Source organism: Emydura macquarii, unplaced genomic scaffold (genome assembly GCF_026122565.2).
Source record: "Emydura macquarii macquarii isolate MOO-44397 ecotype Brisbane River unplaced genomic scaffold, CSIRO-AGI_Emac_v2 contig_3401, whole genome shotgun sequence".
In the NCBI taxonomy this organism is placed as follows: domain Eukaryota; kingdom Metazoa; phylum Chordata; order Testudines; family Chelidae; genus Emydura; species Emydura macquarii.
In genome coordinates, this window is record NW_027133538.1 from 214,521 (window position 1) to 233,763 (window position 19,243).

At 45.5% G+C, this 19,243-nt stretch overlaps 1 protein-coding gene across 2 annotated transcripts in view; it reads left to right on the top strand.

The window, feature by feature from the left end:
• The window catches only part of GLG1 (golgi glycoprotein 1), a 153,314-nt gene that overhangs the window by 120,751 nt on the left and 13,320 nt on the right, over positions 1-19,243 (top strand). For both annotated transcript variants that reach the window (XM_067534416.1, XM_067534417.1), the window contains exons 12-22: positions 1,083-1,220; positions 2,879-2,965; positions 3,907-3,969; positions 4,967-5,080; positions 6,506-6,594; positions 7,557-7,674; positions 8,953-9,045; positions 9,533-9,670; positions 11,173-11,296; positions 12,015-12,157; positions 12,467-12,568. In XM_067534416.1, coding sequence (XP_067390517.1) covers positions 1,083-1,220; positions 2,879-2,965; positions 3,907-3,969; positions 4,967-5,080; positions 6,506-6,594; positions 7,557-7,674; positions 8,953-9,045; positions 9,533-9,670; positions 11,173-11,296; positions 12,015-12,157; positions 12,467-12,568 — 1,209 coding nt within the window. The remainder of the gene's footprint in view (positions 1-1,082; positions 1,221-2,878; positions 2,966-3,906; positions 3,970-4,966; positions 5,081-6,505; positions 6,595-7,556; positions 7,675-8,952; positions 9,046-9,532; positions 9,671-11,172; positions 11,297-12,014; positions 12,158-12,466; positions 12,569-19,243) is intronic.

The following is a 19,243-nucleotide window of genomic DNA, read 5'->3' on the forward strand; positions in this document are numbered from 1 at the left end:
GGGGCGCGCACACACCTATACTGGAATGGATATGAGCAACACGTCTCGAAGAACAACAGTTACTGGTAAGTAACCCTGTTTTTCTTGCGCTGAGTTTGCTGCCCTCTGGTGCCTTTGGGGACTGAGCATCTCATGGAAACATTTTGGTGCTCAAAGTTCCATTTCCTTCTCTAGTTGTTGCATTGTAGGGTGCAGTTCCAGTGAGCTGTAGAGAGATTATGCAGCAACCTTGCTTCCAAATGATTCTGTGGAGCCTAATGTAAATTCTTATGATGGAAAGGTCAAATACTGATCAGAAGTTCCATCCTTGTAGGGATGGAATCTTTCGTTCAGTGGTTTCCAGTTCAGCCTTCTGGTGCCATGAGCTGGATTTTTCATTGTAATGCATTTTACACTAGTGCTAACCACAGGAATTCCAGGCCTACTGCAAATGATCCAGCAGTTGTGGTGGAACCAGCATTGCCTCCTGCTCTCTGCTCCCTTCACAATTTGCATTTCTACTTCAGTCTTGACATTTTCACCTTGCTATGCTAATATAGGACTCACCTAAAGGAACAGATGGAACACATTGTGCAAGGATGTGGGCTGTCATTCATGAAACTGATGCCACCACTGTTATGAGAATCTCCAGATTCAGACATCGTCCTCTAGAATAGAAGGCCTCTTTTCATGTGTAATGCAGTGGTTTCCTGTTTGCTGATTTAGAGGCCTGTGCTGGCATTTGGTTCCTAGCTCAAGTGAATGTTAGCTTTCAGTAAAATATTTTTTTGAATACTACATGCCAGAAAGACCATGGAACAAAGTATACACCCGTAGGGCGAAATGTTCTCCAAACCATGAAGAAAGCTAGAATTCGAGGTATCTCTGGAGCTGAGACCACTTGGCTGGCAGAGGCCAAGCTTATCATAGAGCTAATATTCTCCATATCTAGGAGAGAAGGATCTACTCTTACAGAAGTTAGGAAGAAGAGAAATTTCTTGTCACTTTCCATGGCCCCTTAGTAACTGAACAAATCAGTTTCCTGCAAGCAGGTCAGAGATGCACATTTGTCCCTTTTAAACAGTTCTCTGCTCCCTGTTTAGTTGTCGCGAGAGTGTAGAGCAGAAGTACAGCGAATCCTTCACCAGCGTGCAATGGATGTGAAGCTGGATCCAGCCCTCCAGGATAAATGCATGATCGACTTGGGGAAATGGTGCAGTGAAAAAACAGAGACAGGACAGGTACTGTGCACTACTACATGGCAGTCAGTCCAATTGCAAATGCCTTCTGGTGTGTGGAGGAAGGAAACCCTTAGTTGCTGGCACGTCTTGATACTTTATGTTCATAGCTTATAGTTTATTAAATTTCAGAAATTAATTCCCCAGGCACACTGCAATACATAATATATATGATAATAGGCAAAAAGATATGGTGTAATAATGTCTGTCCATAAAGAAAAAACTACACAGCTATGGAAGTTGCCTTGTAGAAGAGATCTGAATGCTTAATATGAGGTGATAGTTAACCCTGTGGGCTCTCCTTTAATACAGCAACTATCTTTTTTCAACTCATATTTGTAATACCTTGTTACAAGCTTGACATTTATTTTCTCCTCAGACTTTGTCCCATTTCCATTTGGCAAATATTGACATGCTTCCTGTGTTTGAAAAGAGCTGAAATTAACATCTGCTGCTCTTTAACAAGACTCCAACAGCTAGTTTTTTCATATTAAATCATTGTGCATTAGCATAGCTCTGGGGAGAGAGCCATTAATTAATATATGCTAAAGAGAGCACCCCACTGATTTTTGAAGGTAGGGTTTAGTAGTTTGGGGGGTTCCTGCTGGTGTGAAAGTTACACTCAGCAAACTAAGAGCAAACCATCAGCGATGGAAGTGCAGCCTGCTGAGACAAAACGTTCCAGCAGGTGGTATTCCATCCTAGAATGGCATTCCCAGTCATTGCCGGTACTGCTGCCTGTAGCTTGAAGTGTGTGAAAAAATTTAAACTAAATCTGAAAATTCAAACAGAAGTGTTAGCATTTTATGTTCAAAATATGGCTAGCTTTAAAAAAAAAAAAATTCTCACTTGAAAATAAGACTGAGTGGATACCGTCTCATTTTCATCCAGTGATGCTTTTTCTTTAAAGCAGAAAAATGCAAATATCCAAAATTCATAATTGTTCTTGCATTCAAGACTGTTTGCATTGAAAATATGAAAATCTTGTCTTCTGGGTGGTGAGAAACCCTGGATCAATATAAACATTTTTCATCATTTTCACATAGCTCACTGGCTGTAGGAGGCTGGTTGGTCTAGAACAGTAAAGGGTCGGCAGCTTCTGAGTTCTGCTGCTGTGTGCTTCCCCTTGGCAAATCACTTCTCTTCTGTGCCTCAGCTTACCCTATCTGTAAAGCATCAAGCAGCATCCCCAGCATCTAAGAAGTTACAAAGAACTGAGCAGGGAAGCCACCGGATGGTTAGTGCAAGCACCAAAAGAGCAAGAAGCATTAAAATAGTAAAGATTTTCCATATTCATTTTAGTATAATCTCATCCCAAGTTAAAAACTGAAGGGGAGACTTTCTGTGGAGGGCCACATGTTGAGTGTGGGAAAGAAAAGCATGATGAGGTGTCCACCAGCCCTGCAGGACTACTAGTCTCCAAGCTAGTCTGTGGATGAGGTCCTTCATATAGCATAACATATTGTTGCTCGTGAGTTGACCTGAATCAATTGAAACTTTTCCAAGGCAGTGTTTAGTTCTCAGAAAGCCAGCAGAGGTAGGGCATAGTGCATGTTAGGGATCCTTTCCTTGCTAAGATGTAGTACGTATCATCATTTCTCAGCAGAGGCTCTGAATTTTCAGTATCTCATCACATATTAAGATGACTTGTCTCTCTGTAGGAGCTTGAATGCCTCCAGGACCATCTTGATGACTTGGTGGTCGATTGCAGAGACATAGTTGGAAACCTTACTGAGTTGGAGTCTGAGGTAAGCAGTTTCCAGCCTGGGGCAAAGGGAAGAGTCTGTAGCAAAGCGTGTTCAGCTGCCCTCACACCAGTGCTGAAAAATATCCATATATATGGATCATCAACCCACCACAGAAATGCAACCATCTTTGAAGTGAAGCAAGTCGTCCAATGTCAGTACTGCATATGTTTTCTTACAGAAATGAAATAACAGCTGTGATTTAAGATGGGCTGAATGCAAGCGCCACAGTGAATGTGGCCAGGGTGCTGGGGCTAACACCTTTACTCCTGCAGAAAGTTACATGAGATCTTTAATGAGCAGAATGTGCTCAGGAGCTCAGATTTTGGCCTTATTTGAAAGCAGTTCCAGCAGCACATAACACCTGCCTAACATTTTGCTGCAGGCACTGTTAGGTAGTGAGTGGTGGGAAGAGCGCTATCTAGGGAGTCATCAGCACCACTTCTTGTAGCAACCCAGGTTTTCATTGAGTATCTTGCATCTAATCATCTGTATTTTACCTCTGACAAACTCATGGCTCTAGAGGCTATTTCCTTCCCACACTTCTGACACATTTTGCTGAAAATGGCCACTAATCTCAAACTCTGTCTAGGTTCCTATGGGGTACCTAAATGAGTTCCTCCTCGCGAGAGTGAGCTGGCTGAATTATCTGAGTGGTAAGGGCTTCTCCAGCTCTGTGTGGAGAGCTGTTCTGCTCCAAGCCCACAACCTTGAAGGCTGCCCCATCAACCACAACACTGTTGGCCAGAGTGTGCAGTGTGACTGCCAGTGCCAAAGGGTGAAGCTGTCTGGATTTCATATGAACGAAATACCAGACATTCAAATAGACAGCTTGACTTGGAGCACAGATTTCAGAATCTTTAATGCATGAACAAAGCCTTCCCCTTATGGCGGTTTGCTGTGCAGTTGTTACAAGAGCTGAATGTTGCATGTCTCTTCTGCAGGATATTCAGATTGAAGCCTTGCTCATGAGAGCGTGTGAGCCCATCATTCAGACATTCTGTCATGTAAGTTCTTCATAATAATCTAGGAACTCCAGGGAAATGCAGGATATGTTGGAAAGGTTAGAGTTTTCATTCTTTAAACATAATTGGAAGTACCAGACACAGGCATCAGAGTGAATGCTAATATAAATGGGTGCAATTAGTGATGTGTGTATGCCTCATATGGTTTTTTTTTTTTTTTTTTTTTTGCCTAAGGATAAAAACTAAGAAAACACCCAAACCAAACCCTGTGTGTGATGCCAGAACTCCAACCTGGGATATATTGCCTTATAATAATTTAGTGATTTAGGACGAGGTTAACTGATTTCAGCCCATGTGGGCATAGGGGTGTCATAAATACACAGCTCTGAACCCTAGTCAGATTGTTCACAGAACTAAAAAGCAAACAAGACAGATAAATTATATATTTGATAGGCAGCTGAATCCCAGGGCCTTTCAATCCATCCAGGGCTTTTGCTGTTATAAATCCTCTCACAGGAGCAAGAACCTCTCGATGAAATTATCCTGTAATTCAAACATTACTGTGTGTCTATTGGGTCAGAACCCCAGTTCCACAGTAGCAGACCCCCTGTGGCTCCACTCCCTCCCTCAAGCTCTTGCTGCTTCTTGGCAGTGCCAGAGCAGCTTTATTGCATTGCTCTGTGGTATCAATTCCTCACCCTTTAAGATAATCAGGGGCTTCTCATTTGTTAGCTAAAGTTCTTATCATAGATGGTGGTGGGGGTATGTGTGCATTCGTGTGTACGCGTGCATGTGCACGCACCTAAGTATCTACAAAGGGATTAATCTACAATTCACACAGGGTCACATAATGAGCTCAGATTCAGAGTAGAGAACAGTGCTGTTAATTTCACTTCATTGAGTTCTTATTAGTTGGCCACATCCTTTGATCGTGTAGCTGATTTATAAAAAACATGGTTTAATGGCGGTGGGAATGTTTTCACTAGGGTAACCCATTTCTGAACTGAGGTAACAGTCTGTCCCCTCTTCCTTCCTTCAGGAGATGGCAGATAACCAGATAGATTCTGGGGACTTGATGGAGTGTTTGATTCAGAACAAACACCAGAAGGAGATGAATGAGAAGTGTGCCATTGGAGTCACTCACTTCCAGCTGGTGAGCAATTACCTGCCTCCCTACACCATCTCACTTGTCATGTCTTATTTTGCCCACGAAGAGATGGGTAGGAGACTGCTAATTATGCCCCTCTTCGTGAGCCAAGATCCAGTCCAGCTGTAGTGAATTCAGTTCATAAATTTAATCCCTTATTTCATGTCACTATTTGTACATCTAGCATAAATGTTCACTTTTGGGTGTTAGTTCCAATTCCTTTGATGCCCCCTGAGAGGCAGGCCCTGTGCATTCTGCAACACAGGAGGAACAAATTCTGCAGGAATATTAATTCATTGTATCTGCAGGAAATCCCAGCATTTCCATCCATCCCACACCCAGACACACTCACCTGTGGCTCTTGGTTGAAAATACTGATGGAGAATTTGGCAATGAATACTTTCAGCTGCGATTTTTTTATGGATTCCTCCTCCCCCCTCTCCCCCCCGCGTTCTCCAGACAGCAAGGCTCTGTAAGTTTCAGCAGTTACTATGTTTGAGCAGTCCAGCTCACAATTTCCTTGTCCTGCCCTATGCATGACAGGAAAGTGGGGAGCTTGTGGTCAGCTTCTGCGATGATTCTTTTCAGCTCCCCAGGCTACGGTTGCTACTCTGTTCTCTAGCTGTCCAGTTTGCACATCTGGTTCTCTGGCTGCAAACTTGAATGTAGCTGTGGTTTCTATCTGTAGCAAAAATAATTCTTTGGAATTCAGCATCCCGGGGGCCCCAGGTGAGATGACAAGGGAAGCTCTCACCTCTGAGCTGTTGTTTCAGGCTCTTTGCAGAGGTATTGGCTTGCACTTAGTACATGTTTGAGGTAACCTTCCCAACTGTAAAAGTGAAGTTTCTAGCCCTTAAACAATAAAAGCTGAGATACTGGAGCTAAATTCTTCAATTGGAATACATGGGGCCATGATTATAAGGCAATACTAAATGACACGTGCCTCTTTAGCCTTCATTGTGGCTGAAACTCAGCTCTCCACTTTCCATGCCACCTGCTTAACTCTCCATTAGTGCAACTTGGGCATGTTTATGGATCTTGATCAGACCAGATTGTACCTATGCTGCTGGTGATGAGTAGTCAGCAGTGGCAGCTGCCTCAGGAAAACTTCAACCTGCCGCAGAACTTGTCTAGGTAAATTATGAGATCGCTCTTCCAAGCTTGTTACTCTTTGAGGAGCCTCCTTTTGTAGTAAGGATGCCTTGAGATTGTGATTACCATTGTTTTGGGGTAGGAGATGAGAAGAGGAGAAATTGGCCATACGGGGCCCATGCTTCTGGTTAGTAGATTTGCATCAGGTACACAGTGTATTGACTCTGTCCTAATAGAGCATGGCAATTCAAGTGCCAAGGCATACGCTATTTTAAGCAAGCCTAGTGTCTCATCTTACCTTGATATAGTCCTTTTAATTTCTGCTTCTTATTCTTTTAGGTTCAAATGAAGGATTTCAGATTCTCTTACAAATTTAAAATGGCTTGCAAGGAGGATGTGTTGAAACTTTGCCCCAACATCAAGAAAAAGTATGTAGCACTTAAGAGACTAGCAGCCTGATTCTAAAAACATGTAATGAAGTTCTCTAACACTATTTCTTTGCTTCTGTGGCAGGAAATGTTAGACTGTCACAGTGAAATTCGCTCTTCCTGTTAAACTTTGCTTGACTCTATGCTGCAAACACTTAAAAGATGCAGGGGTTTCTTCTTTAGGAAAATACTACTAGTGCCTTAATTGCAAATTTCTAATTTTGCTGTTCTCTTCAGTTTCCATAAGAATATTTCTGGCTTTGAAAACAGCTAGCAATTACTGCTGTTAAATACCCATAATTTTAAAGCACTTATATTACCATTGTTTGTGCTACTCTTGAGATACAGGAGGCAGTGCTGATTAGCTGATGAAGGAAGAAGCTCCACAAATTTCCCGCAGGCTTGTTCTCTTCAGAAGAAAAAAGACTTAATAGACTAATATGATCTTCTAACAGCTGATGATTAAAAATATGCATTGGAGCACAAGCTGAGGCTCACGCTTTCCTTATGCAACATATGGTAGCTGGCATAGCCACTCTTCCACTAGTGCTCGTGCTTATTTTGTAGAACATACCCCTGAGATTGAGTGGGATTTTCAAACGCGCCTACATGATTTGGGAGCACAAGTCCCAGGTTTTCAGTGGGATTTTACACAAGTATCCCTGTGCTTGCATTTATAGTGTCCTGTACAGAACCAATGTGAGTCTAGATTCAGAATCAGAATTAGAAATCCTCAAACTGGCTGTTTTAATCTACAGTTCAGACATCCGACTGTGCTTGGGCTAGTTCTACCTTCTAATCAAATGCACAAGTGCTTTGTGCTGACATGGCATTCCTGTGTGTCCTAGGTTACTAAGTTATTTTGCTTCTTGATGACATGGTGTCCAAACCCTAGAACTTTGACCAGGTGCACAAGGCCTAGAAATGAATTGGCATATGTATGACCTGTTTTCTTCTTGCAGGGTGGATGTGGTGATCTGCCTAAGCACTACGGTGCGAAACGACACACTGCAGGATGCCAGGGAACACAGGGTATCTCTGAAGTGCCGCAGACAGCTGCGCGTCGAGGAGCTAGAGATGGTAAGTATGCATGGGGCTCTTGGGCTGATCGCTGAATCTATTTTACATTGTTCCTGTAAAGTCTTCCAGTATTAGTTTCCCCTTTCTTGCATACTTTGAAAAAGGAATGAAGCTCACTACGTGAGATACAGCTAACCCACTTTCTACTGGGAGAGCTGAAAGGGACAACTTTTAAAGCAACACATCAAAGCCAGTTGCCCTTCAGACTGACAGTGATGACTCAGTGTTCTGATGCCAGCTACCTGAATCTAGCTCTTAATACTTAGCAGTTAGATAGCAATACACAATCACTGTCTTCCTTCAGCCCCCAGGAGGTAAGTATTAGCCATATTTTACAGATGAGGCAGTTGAGGCACAGAGATGAAGTGACTTGTCCAAGGCCACACAGTGAGTCAGTGGCTGAACAAAGATTAAAACCTATTTATTCTCTAGACCAGACTGCCTCCTAGTTCTCTGGCACTGGTAGTATTTACTGTAAGAGAACCACAAGACTTTCCCCCCTGCATTATTTAATGTAAATGGTGAAGCTCTGTCTGACCATCCCCAGCATCTTCAGAGGCAGCACACTCAGTCCATGGGTTGGGGGAAATGAGTGTCTTGCATCACTGAGCAGCATCTGCATGCTTTACCTTTTTTATTTGCTAATTAAGGAGCATGCCAGGATGGGTTCCCATCAGTGTTCTAGGCTTTATTCTTCAACCAGAAGGATATTGACTGTCTTGGACCCTGATGTGGAGGAAAAGGGAAGAATCTTCAGGGGTGTAGAGGAACCCAGCATTTGTAGAGGGAGAAAGGGAAACACTATTCAGTGTTAGTATTCTATGTGACCTCAGTTTAAAGGCAAAACAGTTGCTTCAGTAAAGCAGTGTAAAATAGAATTTCACTCTAAAATTCATTGCCAGCTATAAGACCTGACCATGTCTTGATCTGCTGCATGGATTTGCAAAACTGATTTTTCATTGGCTTTCACCATTTGCCCTGACCAGGATAATTCAGACATACAGTCAGGTAAGTGTGAGAATGAAGCTGATGGTGACTATACATAAGTGACAGATGTCTGTGACTGGAACAGGAGAGCCAGATATTGTCAATCCTGCAAGGAAAGGTAGCCAGTGAAAAGTACCCAGAGTTGAGATATGAATCCAAGATAGTACCTAGACACGTGACAACTCGGGGACTGTTTTTCAACACTCATCATTCCTGGATAAAAATCACTAATTGACTTTCTGCTTGAGTCTTAGCTTACTGCTTGTTTTCCTGGACCTACTTATCTTACAGACTGAGGATATTCGACTTGAACCAGAGCTGTATGAGGCTTGTAAGAGTGACATCAAGAACAATTGCCAGAATGTGCCTTATGGCAATGCTCAGGTGATGGGCTTTTTAATGATTCACATTTCATTTTTTCACTATACATAGCCTGGTTTTGAAGAGCATCCGTGTCTCAACAAGCACAGAGCATTAGACTTGCATTTTGGAGTATTTTCCACCTTTTATGAGGATTAGAGCATTTCAGTGTCCAGTTCTTTCTGCGTAACATCAGAGCACAATGTGACCCTCTGCACCATGGCGAAGTTAGTGATTTTGTAAATCTAGTTGAATAGGAAGGTGTTATGGCCAACTCCACCTTGCTAAAACTAACAAGTGACTAGCTGAATACAATCTGCTGCACAATACAGCGTCAGTGATTTTTTTAGGGTAAATTCCAGCCTCTGATGTCTAGGATTTAACAAGTGCATAGATACTCAAAAATGAGCCCACTGGGGAACACCAAAAGTGTTTCTTGACAAAGTATATGGGGAAGGATTTTTACCACCAGTGCGCCTTTCTCAACTGCTGTAATACTGTCTTGCTGCAGATTATTGAGTGTTTGAAGGAAAACAAGAAGCGTCTGAGCAATCGGTGTCACCAGAAAGTATTTAAACTGCAGGAGAATGAGATGATGGATCCAGAACTAGACTACACGCTCATGAGGGTCTGCAAGCAAATGATCAAGGTAATAGTAGTATGCTGGCTGGTGAGAGGATAGATTTGAGACCACAGGGAAAGTTAACTTGCCTAGAACTCTCAGGATATTCATGCTTGGGACACAAGATGTGGGGGAGAGGGGATACATTTTGTTCTTATTTTTTATTTATTTTTAATAAAAGTTCTGTATTCTCCAAAATGACATATTGCCAAGACGGCTGCTTCAGACCATGTTGCTTTTTTACACAACATAATTAGGTCTTTTTTGACTTATAACTTTGAATCAATTTGAATGTTCTTTCAGAGTTCTCCTCTTTAGACTGCACTCTCTGCCCCCAAACCCATTGTGTCCCATGATGAAGGTAGGCTGGGTACAAGCAAATCTGTTGCCTTGAATGTCAGCTGGTGTTGGGGGAGAAGGAGATTGATGTGCTGGAATTTTTGACAGAATTCAGCTCTAGTCTATCCTGCTGCTGCACTGGATGGAACCCTTTGTCAAAGGATAAGTTGTCAAGAACACAGACTGATGTAACTCTTCCAGTTCACCACTAATGCAGACCTTTATCAAGTGACAGATTGTGCAAAATCATATGGCTGCTCTGCACACACACAAGATTAAACAGCCATCAAAAGGTTAGAAACACTGGGCTCAGAAGGCTGACACCTTGTAGTCCGGAGACAGCACTAAACACTAATAAAAACACTTTGCTGCTTAGCTGTAGGAGCCCCAGGGCACTGACTTTAACATGGAGAGGTAATAAAACAGTAATCTCATTCCCTTTATGGCTAAGGCTTAATGTCTGACTGAAGAGTTGGTAATGGACTCAGGCTTGTAAAAGAATATCTGTAGCATATAATCAAGGGTAGTGGAAGGTTACCATGCCATGGAAGCCTCAACTATTACTCATAGAATTAGAGACCCTTTAAAAGGAGAATGCAGGAGAGTAGTGATTAGTCTGTAGAGGTTTTGTCAATCCATTGATCAGGATGGACAGTTGATTACCACTGTGCACTAGATTCAGCTCTCCAGTGCTCTGTACCTCGCAATGAGCCCTGCCTTAGCAACATTCTGGTGTCCTGCATAGCACCTGTTGTCCAGGACAGTGACTTGTATGTGTGATCACCAGCTTCTGTTTGTTCCTGTTTCTGGAGAAAATAGGGATCAAAGATGATGATGGGTATGAGGCCCAAACAGAAATAATGGAAGTTTTGCACCATAATGTGGAATGAGAATACAGTGAATGGGGAAGTAGGGAGGCCATCTGGCTTTGCTTGGTAGTATTACTGACAAAGAGCAGCCAGCTGCATCCCGGGACCTTGGTAGCAACTGCTCAGACAATGCTGCATAAAACCATGTTCACCTGCCTTCTCAGAGGATGTGAAGGAATTGCTATTTGTAGTGGGTATTTGGGGGGGGCGGGAGGGGAATCAGGCATATGGTTCCTTTTTAGCTTGGGCGAGTGGATATTCAGACTCTCTTATGAATGCTTGAAGTTTCATAAGCTATAAAACCTGTGTTTTTCTTTATAGAGGTTCTGCTCTGAAGCAGATTCAAAGAACATGTTGCAGTGTCTGAAACAGAATAAGAACAGTGAGGTGATGGACCCTAAATGTAAACAAATGATCACCAAGCGACAGATCACACAGAACACAGGTACCATGGCCTCCACTTCACTTCTTTTCCCAGGGAAAGGAACTAGCTACCTGGCTGGGCTGAGGGATGATCTGTGCAGCCTAACTGCAGACATCTTCCCTTCATTGAATTCCCCTTCACCCAGCGTCTAAGAGCCAATGGTTTCTCTATCCTAGTGACTGAGTGTCCTGTGATTATTGGCTTCACTTATCCTGAGACTTGTACTATGTGGTCATAGAATCATAGAATATTAGCGTTGGAAGGGACCTCAGGAGGTCATCTAGTCCAACCCCCTGCTCAAAGCAGGACTAACCTCAGCTAAATCATCCCAGTCAGGCCTTTGTCAAGTCGCAGCTTAAAAACCTCTAAAGATGGAGATTCCACCACCTTCCTAGGTAACACATTCCAGTGCTTCACCACCCTCCTAGTGAAAAACCTATTCCTTATATCCAACCTAGACCTCCCCCACTGCAACTTGAGACCATTGCTCCTGGTTCTGTCATCTACTACCATTGAGAACAGTCTAGCTCCATCCTCCCTGGAACCCCCTTTCAGGTCAACTTCTTCAAAGTAAAAAGTGACAATTTAGCTCTTTCAAACTGCTGCAAGACAGGGTCATCCAGAAGGAATTCCTATTGCAGATTCCCTCTGGAGCTCTGTCATGTTGCTGATACACCCTTTATTCCAATAGTATGTAAATTCTACTGCAGTTCTTTTCCATCTTTCCTCTTGTGGTTAGATTACCGCTTGAATCCAGTGCTCAGGAAGGCCTGCAAACAAGACATCCCCAAATTTTGCCAAAACATTCTGAGTACGGCCAAGGATGATGCAGAATTGGAGGGCCAGGTCATCTCCTGCCTCAAGTTGAAATATGCAGACCAGGTGAGTGGGGAAGGCATATGTGTAAGAGTGAGCTGTGGAGAGATGTGCCCAGCAACACTAATTGACCCTTCATCATAGTAAAAATTAAACTTTCGCTTGCAGTGTGTGTGTATGTAATCTTGTGCTACATATGGATAAGAGTCTGAGTGCTTTGCACTCATAATTTAACCTTAATGATCTCTTAGTCTTCACTAGAGAATAAACATATTAAATGCATTTAACCGTGCTATTAAGGTATCGAGACAACTGACTTGCAAAAATCAAGCTCATAATTTGGTGGACTAATTGGTATTGTCTTCCTCTTGATAGCGTCTCTCTCCAGATTGCGAGGATCAGATCCGAGTGATAATTCAGGAATCGGCTCTCGATTACCGGCTAGATCCACAGCTGCAGATGCACTGTTCTGATGAGGTAGGAGACATGATTACTTTGCCTCTTAGTTCAGTTGAAAGCTCCCCTCGGCAGTTTCACACTCACTCACCCTTTTTTAATAAAATATATTTGTGAGCCATTTTTCTTTCCTCTGCTTGTGCCTCTCTCACTTGGGCATCTCAAAGCAGCAGTAGTAGGCATTGGGCACTGTGGGGTCCTCATGTTGAACAGGCTGGCAGAGGAGCACATACACCATTGAGAAATAGGTGAAGGGAGAGGAGGAGAGACTGGAACTGAATTAGCTAGACCATGGATGTCTTAAACTTTAAAGGAGGAGTATACAGGTTGTTGGAGATAAGAGTTAAAATGTACAACACCTCTTGCTATCCTTGCTTTCAGTTGTGTGCATATGGAGGCTGAACCTGTTGCAAACCACAGTTCCTTGTTGATAATGGAACAGTTCTGAAATGGCAGCCACTTACCAGTTGCTAAACCCCACCCCACCCTGGTTTTTAAATTCACTAATCCAGGTTTGGATCAGGGAATATAGAGTCGGCTCAGAATACTATTGGCATATCCTTTAGATGGCATCTTAAACCTTCAGTCAGACTGCTCCTAGAAATCCTCCACAAACATAGCACATCATCTAGAGATCACCCATAATCCGTTCACTGACCTACCCTTGCTGTATAGGAGATACTGAGTACATTTAGAGCAGGCCACCTTTGTAACATCTTGTAAGATAAACCTGCCTCAGTGAGCAAGATAAAAGGAATTACTGGAACTTCCAGGCTCTGAGACATTGTTACTATAAGGGTATTTTCTCGCCATAAAAAGTAAGCAAATAGGTTGTGATTGCCACAGTCGTCTTCAAATAAAGACAAAGGTTTAAAGAGTTTTCCTAAATTTGGGCCCACCTTGTGTTGAAAGTTTTGCAGTACAGGTGCAGATTAGATGTCATTCTTTCCATCTGTTGCCCCTTACTTTGGAAATAGTTTTTCTTGAATGATTAACTCTTCTCCAAGTGAGGGATCCTATGTGTGTATTCCACTTGAGATGTGCATATGCACGAGACTGGCAGATACTTCCTGTTCCCGTTCTGTGTCCTGCACCTCCACATGTTCTCTGCCAAGGAGATAAGGGGCAGTATGGACTGACCGCCTTTCCACTTCCTTTCTGTCACCTGTGGTCTGAGACAGAACCTCTCTAACATCTGGAGCATTAGCTAGCATTCTTTTTTCTTAGCTGTAAATAGTTTTTCTACTTCGAGTGATTGCTCATGTCCATTCCAATATAGGTGAGTGCGTGCCACCATGCATTAGTTCCCGGAACATTTTTCCCCTTAGTAGACCCCGTAGACTCAGCTTAAGCGCCCCCTGGAGTACCGCGCTTATGCCACGGTATATAAGACACCGCTGACAAATTCATCAAGTGTCTCAGGTTTCACATGGTTTCCCTAACCTCCATTATCCCTGCTCTGGATCCAGTAGATTGGTATTCCGCCCTCGATTTGAAGGACGTGTGTTTTCACATTTCCATCCTTCCCAGCCACAGGCGCTTCCTCAGGTTTATGGTAGCTGTCTGCCATTACCAATTCTCGGCCCTGCCCTTTGGCCTCTCGTCTGCCCCCAGGGTCTTTACCAAGTGCATGGCGGTGGTGGTAGTCCACTTGCGCCGCAGAGGAGTGCAGATCTTCCCCTACCTGGACGACTGGCTGATCAGGGGCAGGTCCAGGGCCCACGTTCGGAACAGCCTATCCTTAACTTGTATGACATGCACCAGACTGGGGCTGCTCATAAACGAGCAGAAGTCCATGCTTACCCCGGCACAATGCATACTTCATTAGGGCCACCCTGGATGCTACCCAGGCCAGAGCCTTCCTCCCGCAGCCTTGGTTCGAGGCTATGGCCATGATAATCGCCCAACTACACAGGTGCCCCATGACGACAGCTAGGCACTGCCTGCAGCTGTTAGGGCACATGGCGGCCTGCACGTATGTGGGGAGGCTGGCCCGCCTCAAACTCAGGCCTCTCCAGGTGTGGTTAGCCTCGGTGTATGCACCAATCAGGCACCCCTTGAACAAGGTGGTCATGGTTCCCCCAAAAGTCCTGGCCACCCTGAACTGGTGGAGGACTCCCGGGGAGGTGTTGAGAGGGGCTCCTTTCTGGGATCTGGTCCCATTGGTCTCCCTGATCACGGATGGTTTGGGGGTGGGGGGCCCACACCAGCACCAACCTAAGCACCCAGGGCCTGTGGTCGGAGGAGAAGAAGAGCCTCCACATCAATGTACGCGAGCTCCGGGCAGTCCGGTTGGCCTGCAAGGTGTTCCTCAGATTCCTGAGGGGCAGGATGGTTCAGGTCCTCACAGACAACACAGCGGCCATGTTCTATATGAACAGATGGGGAGAGCGCGCTCCTCAGCCCTTTGCCAGGAGGCCATTCAACTCTGGGACTTCGCGGTGAGGCACGACTTTCATTTATCTGCCTTTCACCTCCCGGGGGTCAGGAACGATGAGGCGGACCGCCTCAGCAGGTCATTTCTACCCTGCCACAACTGATCTCTGCACCTGGAGGTGGTGACTTTTCTCTTCCGCAAGTGGAATGTTCCCCAACTGGACCTGTTCGCGTTGTCCTGGAACAGGAAGTGCCCGAGGTTCTGCTTGCTCTGGGGCTGCGAGCTGGGCTCCATCTCTGACGCGTTCCTCATAGACTGGAAGGGGACTCTCATGCACGCGTTTCCCCCCATTCCGCTCCTGCCCAAAGTCCTCTTGAAAATCAAGAGGGGACAGAGCAGACATGATACTGATCGCCCCAGCCTGGCCAAGACAGCATTGGTTCAGTATGCTGCTTGACCTGTCGATCGCTCCGCCTGTGGAGTTCCTGAGGCGTTACGACCTGCTCTCCCAAGACCAGGGTCGCCTGCTGCACCAAGACCTGGACTCCCTCCACCTGATGGCCTGGAGGCTCTGTGGCTGACGGAGGGGGAGAGAGCCTGCTCGGTGCAGGTCCAGCAGATTTTGCTGAGCAGCAGAAAACCTTCCACTCAGGTCGTGTACCGGGCCAAGTGGAGACAGTTTACCTGTTGGGCGGAGTCCCGGGGCATCCTGCCGAGCCACTCGCCTATACAGGCGATCCTGGAGTATCTGCTCCACCTGAAACTCCAGGGGCTGGCACTGGCCTCCCTGAAGGTCCACCTGGTGGCTATCCTTAGCCTTCCACCAGCCGCTAGAAGGGAGGTCCTTATTTTCTCACCCCATGTCAGTCAGGTTCCTCAAGGGGTGGAGAGGCTTTACCTGCAGGTCCGTGAGCCGGTGCCTCCCTGGGACCTAAACCTGGTCCTCTCCAGACTAACGGGGCCCCCCTTCGAGCCCATGGCTACATGCCCGCTGCTCGTTCTCTCTTGGAAGGTAACTTTCCTGGTGGCCATTACCTCGGCTAGGAGGGTCTCCGAGATAAGAGCTTTAACCTCGGAGCCCCCCTGCACCATATTTTATAAGGACAAGGTGCGGTTGAGATACCATCCAGCCTTCCTGCCTAAGGTGGTCTCCCAGTGCCACTATAATCAGGATATCTTCCTCCCCGTGTTTTTTCCAAAACCGCACGGGTCGGAGGAGGAGCGGAGATGGCACTTGCTGGATGTGAGATGAGCCCTGGCCTACTACATCGAGAAGACACGGCCGTTCCGGAAGTCGACGCAGCTGTTCGTGGCAGTGGCGGACTGGATGAAGGGCTCACCTGTCTCCCCAGTGCATCTCCACATGGATCACCGCCTGCATCAAGTGCTGCTACGAGCAGACAAATGTACCACTTCCAGGGGCTGTTTCAGCTCACTCAACCAGAGCCAAGACCTCGTCGGCAGCCTTCCTGGAGAGAGTGCCCCTGCAGGACATCTGCAAAGCCACTACCTGGTCGTCGGTGCACACCTTCATGTCCCACTACGCCATCGTGCAGCAGGTGAGAGAGGACGTGGGATTCGGCAGAGCTGTGTTGATGAGAGCAACTCACCGGTAACTCCTATCCACCTCCAAGGTATGGCTTTTTAATCACCTATATTGGAATGGATATAAGCAATCACTTGAAGTAGAAAACAGGATTACTTACCAGTAACTGTTGTTCTTCGAGATATGTTGCTCATATCCATTCCACACCCACCCTCCGTTCCCGCTGTCGGAGTCGGCAGAAAGAAAGGACTGAGGGCCCGTAGTGTCGGCGGTGCCTCATATACCGCAGCATGATCGCGGTTCTCCAGGGGCGCCTAAGCCAACCCTATGGGGTCTGCTAAGGAAAAACGTTCTGGGAACCAGTGCACGGTGGTGTGCACTCACCTTTATTGGAATGGATATGAGCAACACATCTCGAAGAACAACAGTTACTGGTAAGTAATCCTGTTTTCTTCACTAAGTTAGTTTTAGATAAGCCCTTACAGGACTTTGGGGTTATCTCCACTCCCTTATACTGGGTGCCTAGCCAGGGCCAAGGCCCCAGGTTTCAAGAAGTGGGTGGTCTGTGTCTGGGCCTTCCCAGTCAGCAGCGGCCACACCTGCTTACATTGCCTTAGGGAAACTCTTATCTCCTCCCAGTGCAGCATCTGTCAGACCTTCCCTCAGCGAACTCATCAATCACGGGAGTTCAGACTGGGACTGTTGCTGATAGATCACTCAATGAGACCAGAGTCCGACTCCCTGTATGTTGGGCAGAGGCATTCAGGAGCGCCCTTTGAAGCATGGTTGGCTTTGACTCCAAGACCACTGTAAGCAGACTTCAGGACTCCAAATGAAAAATAGGTTAAAGTGTAAACACCCTTATCAGGACAAATGTCAGAAATCCCTTCTATATTCTCATCTAAGATAAAACCTTCTTCCCCAAATCACTCAGTTGGGAGAAACTTATCACCCTGGTACAAGTGTGTCAGGAGCTCAAAAGGAATGTGGTACCAGACCCTTGGCACTGAGAATCTCAGATGCCACCTACTGAAGTACTAAAGAGGGAGAGGAAGTACCAATGAAGGACAGAGGCTCCATTCACCAAGCAGTGCTAGCGGCCAGATATACGATTCTGGAGAATCTAACATTCTCTATTGACCCAGAATCACTGATACTGTCAGATCAGGTCCTGTTGAGAGGTCTCAGCACCATCAGTTCAGCTATTTGCTGGTACCATCAACCAGCCAAGAGAGAGGAGGACCACACCTTGGTACCAATGGCTCTGCTCATGAATAAAAGCCTCGTACTCCTTAGAGGAACTAGGAATCAATGGGAGAACTTGACCAACCTTCTGAAGGCAGAATATTAGCCCTTATAGAGGCTCAAAGGTCTTCCCACATGAGAGACTATCCAGTTCTGGACCATTGGTCCCTGGGGCCACCCCATTTCTCTTACGATCCTCTCAATGGCCTTATTGGGGCCCTGAGGACCCATACATGAGATATCCCGAATACAGCCACAGTGATCGGGTCATGGCACATATTCCCATGGAGGGAGGAAACTTTTACCCATGCAGGAACACTCTGAGGAACAACCTAATCAAGCTGAGCCACTAGCCCCTGAAGGTTTATCAACATCTTGACTGGTGAGGCCAGCCTCACTGTTGCTGAATGATTATAGAGCTCCCCTCTATAATTGGCGAATTGCAGACATGCTCCAGGTTCCCTTGGAAAGATACCCTGCATAAGCTGTTAGGTGTTTTTCAGAGTGCATGACCTAGTAAGGTAGCATTGCCAATTAATGAGGCGATCTTAGCACCAGCCAGGATGATCTGGTGCACACGAGCCTTCTGTTCCAACTCCAAAAAGAACAGCAAAGAAATCATTTGGGCCTTCTAAAGGGACTAAAGGCTTGTTCTCATGCCCCCTTCTGAACTATCTGGTGGTGCAGGCAGTTATCAAAAGAAACAAGTCAGCACCTACCCAGATTGACACTTACAAATAGAGGCCAAATGTCTGGACTTCTTTGGCAGAAAGACCTTTACATCTGCAAGTTTACAATTCCATATAGCAAAGTATGATTTTTATTAATTACAATAAACTATCTAATTTTTGCTAACCAACTACCTCAGGAACACAGACAATGATTCGAAGCAATCAGGGAAAATTGTTAGCCAAATCCTCTTCAGGCTTCTGTAGATGGCATTGTATGTTGTCATGAGGTGTGCTTCATGGCTCCAGTCTTTGATTCCCTACAATCACCATTCAGGATCTGCCCCTTGGGGGGGAATAATTCTATTCAGTGAGAAGAGGAACAAATCGTTATATACCTTCCAAGATTCGAGAGCAACATTTCGCGCTCTGGATATCTATACTCTAGCACCATGGAGGAAATACCCTAAACCGCAGCCTTGTCACAGGCAACGGTGCCCTTCTGCCACCAGAGGACTTATGAATCTTCACAAAAGTCCAAAGATTGCAGCATAGAAAGCAGAACATTCCTTCCTTCTACTCTCATCTTCACCCTTCTCGCTAGCATCCCTTTTGATAGGACTTCCGAGAACTGCTGACCAATCCTACCACCGGACCTATTCCTCAGACCAGATTTCCCCACACCTTTTCACGGTTGCCTAGCTCACTACTTCTTGGTATGGCACCAAGTAATATCAGACAGATGGGTGCTGGAAGTCGTCATCAATGAATACCCCATGGAATTTGTCTACCCACTCTTCCAACCCTCCTTCTCTAGCTCTTCTCAGGGACCCCTCTCACAAAAGGATCATCAGGCAGGA